Genomic DNA, 14,159 nt, shown 5'->3' on the forward strand with positions numbered 1-14,159 from the left:
CTAGCGATACACAGAATAGACAAAATGATGTATTACGATTCACCTGAAAAGGAGAAAAAGTCCTGGTTTGGGAAAATCAAGCAATTGTTTAAAAAGGACAAACCGATTGTGACTAGGGAAGGACAGTTGCTTCCCCCACCGAAAATGCCCGCATCCTTTATGGTTGCGAAATACGGATATCATACTTGTATTTGGTTAGACAATTGGGTAAAGTACACGAAGGATGATGGAGTTTTGGCATTTCCAGAGCATGGTTCGTTTAACTTAGCGGTTTTGAGAAATTTGAGAGAGAAAATGATGAATCTAGAACCAAGACCTAGACCAACACAGTTTGAAGCATTGACAGAATGGGAAGATGAGATGCATGACAGAGAGAGACAGAGGAATGGCAGAAGATATAGATACATGTTTGGTAGATATGGAAATGAAAATCATGATGACAGAATGAGGTGGTGGCGAAATGCAAGTATGACTGATGGGTCGTTTCCTGTAAGAAATGCTGAAGAAATTGAAGGTAGAAAATGTACGGAAAAAAGACATAATGTAGAATCAGGAGGGTATGGAGTGCATGAATCGGAGGATGATGTTCTTGATGACATGTTTTATAAAAATCCACCCCCGTATCAACCAGAATCTAACATGTTGACACCAAGTGCCCCAATGAGAGAGACCCTACAAAACATTAAAATTGAACAAATAACTCCTTCAGAGAGATAGAGAGAAAATCAGATGATAAAGTGAGTGGTGCAAATTCGGCAGAATTAGCATAGACAACTTTAGAATTAACTGAAAAGATAAGGGAATTGACAAAAAATTTAGAAGCTGTGACTGTCCCTGTAACTGTAGGACCTGTGATGCCTATTTTTGACAAACAAAAAGATAGTGAACATTGTCTAATGGTCCCTTATAACAGTAATAAACAGATTGAGAGGCAATAGCAAAATTCAGATGAAAACCCATGGAGACAAACAATGAGTATGATCGAGCCAAATGTTCCTAGAAACCTAATATTAAGCCCAAATATAGCAGAAAGACATACAATGGCTATAGAATCAGTATTAGAGACTCCAAAAGAGTTAGAACAGAGCAATGGAGAGAAACAAGTAGGTCCTACTTCGGAAGAATTAAGCGAATGGTTGAGGAGCTTACAGAGAAAAGACAGAGAATCCCAATCAATAGATGCGGCCAAGCTAAGAATGGTTCTGGAAGAATTAATAGTAGGAACTATCCCCACAGAAAAATTTAAAATATATCAAGATGAGGAATTACTATTTCTGTGCAAAAGTATAACTTGGAGAGCAAAAAATCTGCATGAAAGATTAGAAGAAGTAGCAAATGAAATGGGTATAGATATTGAAAAGGTAAAGGCTCTACAAAAACCATATCGAGTAGATTTCACTGAAAAAGATATTGAAAATTTGAACACCACAGGACGAATAAATCAGATTAAGGATATCATTATCTTGTTAAAAAAAATGGGGACATGTGGATAAATGGAGGAGCAGGTGGTACCGAAAACGAGATGATGCCTCAGATGAAACTTTTGCAGCATTCCCTGTAAGAGAAAAGGAAAAGGCAGTAACAGAATGCCATATGAGAGAGATTCCAGGTGGAGGTGATGTACATGTTCCCTGGACTAGGCAAGATATTTTGTCATTTACGAATGATTTCCCTCGAGTGGTAGATAGGTTTGTAAAATTGTCAAAAGTTTTGTGGATTGATTTAAATAGTCTATTTGACATAATAGTACCAGCAGATCTATGGACAGAGTGTAAGCTCATGATCAATTGACCTACACAGGAATACCCTAGGGATCCAAAGGCAGGAGCCCCTGACCCGGAAGTAATGAAGAAATATGAACAAGTTATTGCCTTTCTGAAAAATAAAGTACCTCCCAAAGAAACTGATTGGGTAAAAATTGACCGAACTCATCAGGAAAGTAAGGAGTCAGTACACGCGTATTATGAAAGATTAATACTCGCGTTTAAACGGTTCAGTGGTGACGAAAATTTGAGTGAAAAGGATTTGAGTCATTTTGTATACAGATTTGTATATGGTCTACGTCCAGAAATTAGTGAAATGATCAAGCAACACACTGTAGACTGGCAAAATAAGAAAATAGATGAAGTATTAAGACATGCAAAATATTTTAGTGATGAAATTGAAGCCAAACAGCGTAAATTAAAAGAAAAGGCTATGTGGGCACAAGTAAAGGTAGCAGAAACAAGCAAGCAAGTTAATGGAACAAGCAAATAGTACAGGACCCAGACCAAAATTCCCTCCAGGGAAAGGTAAGGGACATTTCAATATAGAAGAAACTAAAAAGAAATGGCCATGTCATAATTGCGGAAGAATAGGGCATTGGAAAACCGAGTGTAAATTTCCCTCAAGTACTAATAATGAAAATGCATCATTGAATCCACAGGTGCAGAATGAGGTGAGTGGTCAACTGCAGCGACAGCAGCAGGTTGTTACCCAACAGAATCAGGCGCCAAACCCACCTTTTCCACAGAGCGTAAATTCACAGAAATACAGTAATGAGACAGGATTCTACAATGAAGAACAGGTAACTAAGCTGCGGCGCGCTAACGCTGTTTCGCAGTATTGGCTACAACGCGATGAGAGTGAGTCAGAGGAAGGTTATTGACGGTGCCGAGGGGAGGAAGATGAGTGCATACTTGACGCAACTCTAGAAGTAGACCAGACAGGCCCATTTGTGGACGGAAAGGTAAATAATGAGAATATTACTTTCCTAGTAGATACTGGTACCACTCGATCAACTGTTAGGTTAGCTGACTTTAAGAATCTTCCTCGCTCGGATGAAACAATCCAAGTAGTTGGTGTATCCAACAGACAGATTAAAACGTATCTTACAGAACCAGTGGAAGTTAGTATAGGGAAATTCTCTGAAATGCACCGCTTTGTTGTGTGCGATTCATGTCCTGTGAATTTGTTAGGTAGAGATTTGTTGTGTAAAATGAATTGCACTATATTCTGTACCCCTGATGGAATAGCATTTGAGACCCCTGATGAAGACGTATTGTATAAAATGACTGTGGCAAATCGAGAAAATGAGGTTACTGAAGCCTATGCTGTATTTAACCCTGATGAATTACCAAAAGAATTGAAACAGATTGTAAAAGCAGAAGTCTGGGATTTGACGGGAGAAGATGTAGGATTAATGAGAAATGTGGACCCAGTAAAAATAACAGTGAAAGAAGGAATAAGCTATCCAAATATCCCTCAATATAAATTGACACCTGAGATAATTGAAGGAATTACTCCCATAAATGAGAAAATGGTAAAACAAGGCATTTTGAGAGAGATAATGAGTAGTCCATGCAATTCCCCAATTATGGGACTTAAAAAGCCTAATGGGAAATTCAGGATAGTACAAGATTTGAGAAAGATAAACAAAATTGTTGTGTCATGTTGTCCCATTGTACCAAATCCATGTGTGATTTTGTATCAGATTCCTCATGATGCAGAATGGCATACAGTAATTGACTTATGCCATGCTTTCTTTTCCATTCCATTGCACCATGACAGCCAGCAAATGTTTGCGTTTCGTTTTGGCGAACGTATCTTGGCTTGGTGTCGAATCCCACAGGGGTATAAAGAAAGCCCCTCACTATTCATTCAGATATTGAAGAAGTCCTTAGAAAACCTAGAAATGCCCAAAAATTCAGTGTTAGTACAATACATCGATGACCTGCTTGTGGCGTCGAAAAGACGTGAAGCTTGCGTAATGGACACCATAGCCTTGCTGAATCATTTGGCTGATGGAAGACTTAAAGTGTCACCATCAAAGTTATAATTTTGCCAAAAGTAAGTACATTATTTAGGCCATAACATTGAAAAAAGACTGAGAAAGATAACAATAGACAGAATCAGGATCATAAAAGGAATGAGAGCCCCCATGACGCAAAGAGAGGTGAGAATGTTTCTCGGAATGGTGGGGTATTGTCGTCAGTGGATAAGCAACTTCTCCCTGATTGCAAAGCCTTTGGTACGCTTGACGAAAAGTGATGTGAGAGACCTCATTGAGTTGAATAAAGAGGAATTGGCAGCTTTTAAGCGATTGAGAGATGGTTTGTGCGAAGCGCCAGCATTAGGAATGCCTGACTATGATAAAAAGTTTGAGTTGTACTGCAGTGAGAGAAATGGATGTGCACTCTCTGTATTAATACAGAAACATGGAAAATTGAGAAGACCAATTGCATACTTTTCATCCATGCTAGACCTAGTAGCTGTAGCCTTACCTGGATGTCTGAAAGCAGTGGCTGCTACCTGTAGGAGTTTGGAGCAGAGTGAAGTAATTGTGATGGGATATCCTGTGAAAGTGTTTGTACCTCATGATGTGGCAATCCTTTTAACTAGGAGTCACACTCAGTTCATGACACATAGTCGGCTGACTAAATATGAGAAAGTCATATTAGGTGCAACAAACATGAGCCTTGTGAGATGCTTGAATGTGAATCCCTCAACGTTGTTGCCTGATGCTGAGAATGTTAAAGTCAGAGATGAAGTGGATCATGATTGTCTGGATGTACTCGATTTCTGTACCAAACCACGTCCTGATATAAAAGATGTACCTTGCCAGACAGTGATTTCGTGATGTTTGTAGACGGGTCTTGCTTGAGAACAGATGACGGAATGTTGAGTGCAGCGTATGCAGTATGTACAATTGCAGCAGTAATGGAAGATTCCTACCTGAAAGGAGTAAAATCCCCAGGTAGCTGCGCTTGTTGCTTTGACTAGAGCATGCAAGATAGGAAAGAATGTGATAGTGACTGTGATAACTGATAGCCAGTATGGGTTTGGTGTTGTGCACGATTTTGGCCAAATATGGCTACAGAGAGGATTTTTGACTTCGAGTGGAACTCCCATAAAGAATGCTGAAGTGGTTGGAAAGTTGCTTGAGGCGATACAGCTGCCTAAGCAATTGGCCGTTGTGAAGTGTGAGGCTCATTCAAAGAATGAAGACTACATTGCAGTTGGCAATAAATATGCCAACGATATGGCTCAATACTGTGCACAAAATCAGAATTCTATAAATCGGGCGAAGGAGAGAGACATGAATTCTTGTACCCTAATGTTTACTAACATTGTGGGTACCTGGGAGGAAGTGAGACAATTGCAAGAAGAAGCAGGAGATGAGGAAATGAAACAGTGGGTAAAAGCAGGATGTGCACCAAGGGAGAAGGATCATGTGTGGGTCTATCGGGATGGAAGACCAGTTATGCCTGATAGCATGATGTCTGCCATGGCATGGATGTATCATGGACAGGAACACATAGGGAGGGACGCCATGATTAGGGCATTTAAACAGACCTGGTACAATGAAAAGTTCAGACTTGTAGCAGAAAACCTTTTGTCAGAGATGCCTTATATGTCAGCAGTTCAATCCTGGAAGAAAAACAGTGGTAAGTCTAGGAACAATAGGTCGAGAAGGAGGGCCTTTCACCAGAATGCAGGTTGATTTCATTGAAATGCCTCCCTGTAACAGGCTGAGGTATGTTCTAGTAATGGTCTGCTTGTTCTCTAGGTGGGTAGAAGCATTCCCCACAAGAAGGAGTGATGGAATTACAGTAGCAAAACTGCTGTTGAGGGAATTTATCCCAAGATTTGGGTTCCCAATAACAATTGAGTCAGATAGAGGAGGGCATTTCCATAATGAGATCATGAAGTTGATTTGTGAAGCATTGAATGTACAACAGAAATTACATTGTGCATATCACCCAGAGGCTTCTGTTGTGGTGGAACAAATGAATGATACAATCAAAAACAGAATAGTCAAAATGTGTTTAGCCACAGGTTTGAAATGGCCTGATGTCTTGCCTCTGGTACTCATGACTATTCAATCAATTCCAGACAGAACAACATGATTGAGTCCCCATGAGATAATCATGGGAAGAGCAATGTGCCATGCATTCATACCAGTCAACAAGCTGTTGCCTATAACTGATGCCTTGATGTTGGATTACTGTAAGGGCCTGGCTGACACAGTTCATTCTGTGTTTCATCAGGTTGGAGCGGATGCCACCACCCTTGAAAAGAAGAAAGCCCATGATTTGAGCCCAGGGGACTGGGTAAGAATCAAAGTACACAGAAGGAGGAACTGTTTGGTCCCACGGTGGGGAAAACCACGACAGGTGATTTTGACCACAACAACAGCTGTGAAGTGTGCTGGAATAAAGAATTGGATTCATGCTAGCCACACATTAAGAATTCCAAATCCAGTGGATAACACAGAGAAAGAATATTTCGATGAATCAGAACCAAGTTCTGACTCGGATGATGAAGAACCGAGAACAAGAGAAAATCCTGAAAGGGGGGAAACAGAGCCAGATCTGACTTCCGTCCCACAAGTATTTCTTTAAGAAGAAGGTTACAGATTTCTGATACCAGCTCAGACTCAGAGACTGAACAAGTAACTTTACATTCGAAAAAAAGAAAAGACAGTGAAAAGACAATTAAAGAGATTGTTGATAAGGAAGTTCCAGATGAAAAACTGAGAGAAATTCCACCTGAAATAACAAAAGTAGACGGACAGGTGCCAGATACAGAAAGAGAGGGAAAGATTCTTGCGAAAGACCCCCGAGGAGGTGTAGGGAACTCCAACATCCAGTTAGAGGAAGGGACAATTAGTCAGCAGGAAGATAGTGTGCAAGAAACACGAGGAGGGACAGAAGTAGGGAAAATAAAAGAAGTGGTGGAAAGAAAAGCTGTTGAAAGTAAAAAGCAAGTTGAAACAGAATCAGAGGAAAGTGAAGACGAAATACCAGAAGGTCGAGTCTTGAGAAAGAGAGCATGGAGAACTGAAAAGAATGATAAAGGAGGTAAACTGAAAAGGTCAGCAAGAGATGAAATTTGGCCAAACAAAATAAAGAGGCTAAGATATCGACTGACACGAGTGAATTCACCAAGAGCTGAAAAGGTGAACGAAGTGTCTAGTCAAGAAAAATCAAAAGATGAAGAAGTAATTATAATAGAGGAAAGCAAAAGAAGGAGAAAACCTAACCAGAAGTATAAGTCGCCGGAATGGACGTATGTGGCCCTGCCTGAAATAAAAGAAGGAAACCCAGAAGTGACTGTACCGGAAGTGGTTGAGGAAGACGAAGAATCGGAAACCTTGAGAGTTATCTTGTCCGATATTGGAGAAGAAACGGATGTTCAGGAAGTTCTGTATCAAGATAACGAATGAAAAGTGAAAGACAATCAAATACCAAACTGAATAAGACAAAAATGCTGCTAATGGAAAGACAATAAAATACGGGAAAAGACAAAACTGGTAGAACCAGGTAGGTGCTTAGATCCTTGGGTTAGACAAACTAGTTGTGAAGTAGAAGAGGCTAAGTCAAAAGACACTGATAATTTTTACAAAAATGGCAAACACGGATAGTAGAAAAGATAGATGTGTATTTTTGAAGCACTGGTGTAAAATGTGTTGTTGTTGCACAGGATTACTAATGCTTCTTGGAGTGTACTAGCTCTAATGATCTCATTTAAGGTTACCATAGACACAATAGAAGGACGTAGTGAAAACCAAACTAATATAGAAAAGATCCAAAAGGTATTTCCGACTAAAATAGATAAAAATTATTTGCATCAAGACAGGTCTATAACTGATTTTTCTAACAATGTATTTTCGAAACTACTATATGAATATGTAAAGACAATGGACGTAAGGGACTGCTACGTTTGTATGCAGTTACCTGCATCTGTATCGGAGGGAGTGACCACCTTCCAGTAACGTATGGAATAACATGTAGTGTAATAGCTAGTCTGTTTTACAAAACAGGGAAGTTAGAATATTATTTTTCAGATGTAGATAACATATTTTCACAAGTACCTTCAATTAATAAGCTAAATAAAGTAAAGCCTGCAAAGGTATTAGGTGAATTTTTCTTAGAGACTAAAGAACTAACATTAGAATATATATTTAGAAATAATTTGACTTGCAGTTTAAAGAAAGAGGAAAATATATTTTTGGATATGGTTGAAGAAAGGAGATTGAGAATGCAAAAGAAAGTATCTGAGGGAAAAGTGGAAAAGACAGTCTGGGATGTTGAAATGGAAAAACACTTGAAGGGAGAAGCTAGTCCAACTGTGGCTTTAGATTGGCCTCAGAAAGGAAAATTATGTATTAGAAGGAATCAAACTGCATATGATAATTACTTTGTAGGTAACAATGAGTGCCATAATACATACCGAATCATGGGTGGATGGGGATTTAAAGGAGGAAATGATCCAGTTTTTCCTGGATTATATTTTATCTGCGGGGAACAGGGCATATTATCGTTGGCCAGACCATTGGTATGGCACATGTTATGTAAGTTTGGTTTTCCCAAAGATATTCCACATGGGAAGAGGAGAAGATGGTGTACATAAGTTAGGTAGTTATCTAGCACGTAGGAAGAGAGAATCTTGGTCAGAAATTGGAGGTGACATATTTGGAGCATTGATACCAGCAGTGGGAATATCTCTGAATGCAAACAAAATTAGAAGACTATCAACAGTAGTGGATCGCTTGTCAACAAGCACCGCTGGAGGATTTCTATTGGTAAATACTGAAATGGTTGCCATGCGTGCTATGGTAATGCAAAATCGACTTGCCCTTGATATATTATTGGCAAAAGAGGGTGGAGTCTGTGGAATGCTGAAAGTTCAACATTGTTGTACTTACATTCCAGATGAAAGTAAAGATTTGAAAATTTACATTAAAAATATAACTGATCTGCATGAGGAAATCGCACCACTGGAGGTTGAAAGTGTTTGAGAAAAGATTGGAAAGAAACTTTCTTCTATTAAAAATTTCTTAGTAAACTTAGGTAGTACCTTTTTAGGTAAAATCTTATTTCCATTAACGTGTGATTTTCATAGTATTAATATTAAGATTAGGATGTCTATGTCATAAAAGAAATAAAATCCAGAAAAAGTTAAAAAGAGAAAATTTGAAAAGAAGACAGAATAAGAGGCAAGAGAGAGAGTTTGAAGAAGTAGAATTAGAGGAAATGAAAGAAAATATGTATAAGACAGCCAGAAGAGAAGAAGTTGGAGAAACAGATATGTAAAATTAAAAGCAAGAATTCATTTCACTTTCATGAAAAATGAATACAAAATGTTGATGATGTGGTGATAAAATCACCAAAGGGGGGATTGATGGAGCGGGTAGTACAAAATGTTGTATAAAACCCCCTATTCTGCATGAATATACTAATTATATAACCTATTAATTATAATAATTATTAAATGAGTTTTGCATGTTTTCTAATCAACATTATTAACTTACAAAGTACACGTGGGATTCGCATTTTGCATGGCTAAATAACCTTTATGACTAAAATCCGTACGCATACTAACAGTAGTATATATAGAAAATAGAATATTGCATGATATATGTGGCTTTTGTAACGTTTTCATGATATGGCCCAAGATGACAACAAATGGGTGAATATGAATGCTTTAAATGTCGCTATACGCTAGATAAATACATACACATAAAGGGATTAGTAAGGGGTTAACATTAGATTCATTATTTCCATGTATTAATTACATTTTTGTGTTTGTTTCGCTTAAGTTATCCTTTGGGCCTAAAATCAAAATGGCCGCTGACGCGACACGAGGTGATGGCCGCTGCTCCACGAGGTTTCGAGTGGAGTGCGCAGTAGCGACAAAATGTCCCTGTGGCCTCATCATGAACCATGCCTTAGTGTTCCAGAGCAAGGTCACGGTGGGATTGTAGCCAAACGGAAAAACAAAAGGACTCTTGACGAAGAACTAGAATGGACCGACTTTATGATATCATCTTTGAACTGTACCAAGTTCCCAAAGACTCTACCGGACGATCTCAACCGACCAATCATGACAGCCCAAATTTTACAAATTGTTACATCTTTTCTTCATTTCATTATAAATTACATGGTAGAATAGAGAGGAAGTTGTTGTTCGCATACTTTCCTTTTCCTTTTGCTGACGAAGACGACGGTGATGCTACGCGACGCTACTATCTAGGATGACTGCTGCGTTCCTGAATCTTTGACGGCCCGAATGCTGCCCGTTATCCGATGAACTGCGAACTTTCTTAAACCTATGGGCATTGATTGATGCTTGCACGTCTCTGGTCCTTGCCTATTCTTTGGGACTGTAGCGTGCTGCACGAAGAACTTTGCTGCTAAATGACAGAATGACAGCCAATTTGATCTTGACAAACCAATGACTTAGAGGACGTCCGATAGCCAGATTAGGTAACTATAGTGTTCTGTGATTAACATGAAAATTGATAAATCTTTCTGAATGCAACTTAACTTTTTACAATAAAATAGATAAACAATTATTGATTAACAAGTAAAGTGTTTGTGATTTATTGAGGGCGGAAAGATTAAAATCTTGAAATGTGTTTTAGCTGGTTCTAAATCACCATCAACCAATCCAACTAATTTGATCCATCGATCACGTGGGAGGAGTGCCTTGATGTTTAAGATTGAGATCTGCAGGAGAAAGGGTAATAATGTAAAGATATGTAATATAACTTTCTTCTTATAGGTTATAAGGTATTCCTTTCATGTCCAGCGCTTGAACCGCTCATCTCTCCTGTATGTGCAGACCAGTGTGAAGTGATGTATAAATGTTGGTGTTATGGGCCCCACCAATGACTGTATGTGTGGAAAGCGATAGTGTGATGTCTGGTCTGAAACGGAGGGAGGATATTGGTACGGGTCGCGTCCTTTTCCCCGTTACCTAGGTTTTCCGTGCTGCAACAATGCTGCTGTTGCTGCCTGCTGGTGCGCGCCGCCAACATCGACCAGGAACGGCTCCTGCTCACACCACTCCTCCTCCACACTCGGCCCCCGGAACAGTTTCCTGCTATGCTGCGTGCTCCGCCCCCTGTGTACTCCGACCTCTCCGTCCTCGTCGCCTCCTTCTCAGGTAGTTTGCCTCGTTATTTTTGATCGTTTCTTAATTAAATCGTGGATTTATAAATTTGGTTGTCTCTATTTTCGCCTTACTTCATCTCGCCGATGCGTGTGTCTGGTTCCATCTTGTTCTGTTGTTTTGCTGCTTGATTTTTGTTTAATTTTCGCGAGAGAGAGCGGAGCTCACGACCGAGCTCTCTTAGCTGGCCGCCATCTTCTCCCTTAGTGTAGCTTTGGTGATATTGCCATTAAAATTTAGCATGCTAAAAACCGGGGGGCCTATATACAATAGAAGTGACGTTGCACTGCATTAGGCTTCTTGGCCTAGCGCTGCTCTCTGCCACTTCTGAAACTCAAGGCTGCAACATATTTACAACAATATGGTGCAGCCCTGCGCTAAATTTAGCTGCCTAGCACCAACGCAGGCACCCTTGCACCATAATGCAAGGGTGCCTGCGTTGCAGGGGAAGATTGTTTATGTGCAGAAAGGTGTCCCTTCCTGCATATAAACGATCTTTAAATGGTGTTTTGTAACTTCTATGTGTGCTACTTAATGCAGCTCACATAGAATACCAGAACGTCATTTTTTTTTAATGATTGTTTATGTGCAGGAAGGGATATCTTCCTGCACACACACAATCATTCATGGCGTTTTGCTGTTTCTATGTGTGCTGCACAACGCAGCACACATGGAAACAGCAAAAACGGGGATAAATAAAAAATGTCTCCTCGTTGCGCCAGGGTAAGACCAAGTTTTCCCTGGTCTTAATTTTGGCGTGCCCCATATTCACGCCACCCTTGTAAATATGGGGCAACGTCAAAATCAATGGGTGATGCGCAACACTCATTGCCTCACCCCTTTCAATCTATTGCCTTATTCACAAGGCAGCGTTACGCCACGTTAGGTGGCTTAGCGCTGTCTTTTAAATAAGGCGAAGCACCAATTGCCACCACAACGTCGTGAAAAGTTGTGGTGGCGAAAGGGACTTGTAAATATGCCCCAGGGAGTCCAGAGTAGTTCAAGGATCCAATCGTGACCTATTTTCCGGATGCCTGCAAAAGACACATTTATATACAGTGAATTCACTAGAAGCCGTGTTCATGTCCAGTGGATATGCGAAGATACGGCATGGCTCTAACCCTCCTCTACACTGGACTCTGTGCACTAACACTTTACTACTAAACCGAACATATGCACTGGCACATTTGGAACATTTATTTTGCAAGCTAGAGACTTTTCAATGTGTGGCTGTTGCTGGGGCTGGCTGCTTCTCTAAATGCTGGCACGAGCCACGCACACTCAACAAGGTGCCTGTTTTGTGATGTTTAAACTCGAGCAGCCAGACTCGAGAAAAGCAGTCATAGAAATGGAGTCAGCGGTCTGGAGGATGCATTTGATGAATGGATTTTCATCTAACAAAGTGTCAGGTGGCCTCCGTTGTTAATGTACATTGGCACTTTGCCAGCTGTCTTACTTGGGCGATAAAACCCCGACTTTAAGGAATACAAATATTGATGCATTAGTCGAGCCAATGTCCGGCCTCGTGTATACATGGGCCGCAGAGGCGCGCGCCTTCTGCACAGGGCATGCTTTCATGAATGGTAGACAGAGGCCGCCATTCAAAACATTTCTCACGCAACTCCTTCGTACCCCGGAAAGAGTTTCAAAGTGGGCAAGGGCTGTATTGTTGTGCTTCCCAGCAGTTCTCCAGTGTAATTCACCCTCATTGTTTTAATTTATTTTTGCAGATACTTTTAGAAGGTGTTCTTGGAGATGGCCCCGTTGCTAGCATTGCAATTTATGAAATAAAAGTAACCACTGGATATTGCATACGTGAGTATGACCTATTTTCACTTTTTAAATTAGAGCAAATAGTTATTTAATTGGGGACTCCAATGGATACAAAATGTTACCAGACTCAGTTCATGACAAGACTTAATTGAAATGTATTAAGTGGAAAAATAAAAACGTATCTTCTGGGCGTTATAACCACTTTGATTTATATCCAGGAGCCAAATTATATAAATATGCAACGTTGCTTGGGGCACGTTTGCATTGGAATTTGCACTGAGTTCAAGGCACTATAACACATTTTTTTTCATTAGTCGGTCTGTGCTCATTGCAATGAAAAATTTGCAGGCAGTGCAGCAAAGTATGTAATCTTTCCCAAATGTATCTATTTGGAAGATCCCTGCAGTTGTCAGCCCCTTATGCTTGACATCTTTTGAAACAGCTGCCCCTAGCAGTCTTTCTCCCAGGCTTATTTGAGCATCCTTGGAGGGCATAGCTATGAAAAGTGGAGCAGGTGCAGTCGCACCGGGCCCAGTGTTGGATGGGTTGTCGTTGCTACTCTATGCCAGGAAAGAGAGGGTCCATTTTCTTTGTTTGCTTTAGTTCCCATGGCACTCTTGCCGCTTTGCTGACTAAGACATGTTTGCACAACTGTACCTTAATATCAATGTTTCCATCAGCCTAACTTTACCTTGACCAGATGTGTGATATTCATGATTTGATTGCACAAGAGCAATGACAGTCTTCTCCTTCTATATGGGAAAGGTTTATCATACGTTATTAGCCCAATATGTATACCTCTTTGTTTCCCCTGAACAATCATTATATATGGTGGCATATTCACAATGTAAAGTATGACTTAGCCATGGAGCATGCAGTATCTAAATGTGCTTCACAAAAAAAAAAATTGTCTAAGCGCAAGGGTTGTGTGCCATCATTATGCAACTTTTTCAGAAGATCTTCAGCTTTAAATTCCCCTTTGAGAAGTAGTTGTGGCCATTCCATGTAGAGTGTCAAATGAGCTGTCAGGGAAATGAAATGCGAATGCGGAACACTTGTATTGATAACAAGATGGTGATTTGCAAACACCCACAATCCATTTCTCACAAATACCCACAATTTATAGTTGCAAGTGAATAATATCCAAGCTGTAAGTGGTGTAGAACTTTTGTAAGTACAAAAAATGGAAAGGAGGGATCGATATCTATAATCTTTTATAACAGGGGACTATCAATTCTCCTATAATAGGGACAATGTCCTGTAATTCAATATCGTGCTTAAAAGAGGCAACAATCACATACCATTGAAAACATGATTACATATTTTAATTCTAGTAATCCTGGGAGATTCTTCATCCTGTTTTATCACACTATTTTCAAACATACAATATACACATATATAAACACATATATACAACAGTTATATACAAGAAACAAGGAAAAACAGAC

At 39.9% G+C, this 14,159-nt stretch overlaps 1 protein-coding gene across 1 annotated transcript in view; it reads left to right on the forward strand.

The window, feature by feature from the left end:
- MAMDC2 (MAM domain containing 2) overlaps nt 1-14,159 on the forward strand; it is a 474,787-nt gene that overhangs the window by 273,657 nt on the left and 186,971 nt on the right. Inside the window, exon 4 of the mRNA XM_085633013.1 lies at nt 12,669-12,753. Within this exon, the coding sequence (XP_085489139.1) occupies nt 12,669-12,753 (85 nt within the window). The remainder of the gene's footprint in view (nt 1-12,668; nt 12,754-14,159) is intronic.

This window comes from Triturus cristatus, chromosome 2_1 (assembly GCF_964204655.1).
Source record: "Triturus cristatus chromosome 2_1, aTriCri1.1, whole genome shotgun sequence".
In the NCBI taxonomy this organism is placed as follows: Eukaryota; Metazoa; Chordata; class Amphibia; order Caudata; family Salamandridae; genus Triturus; species Triturus cristatus.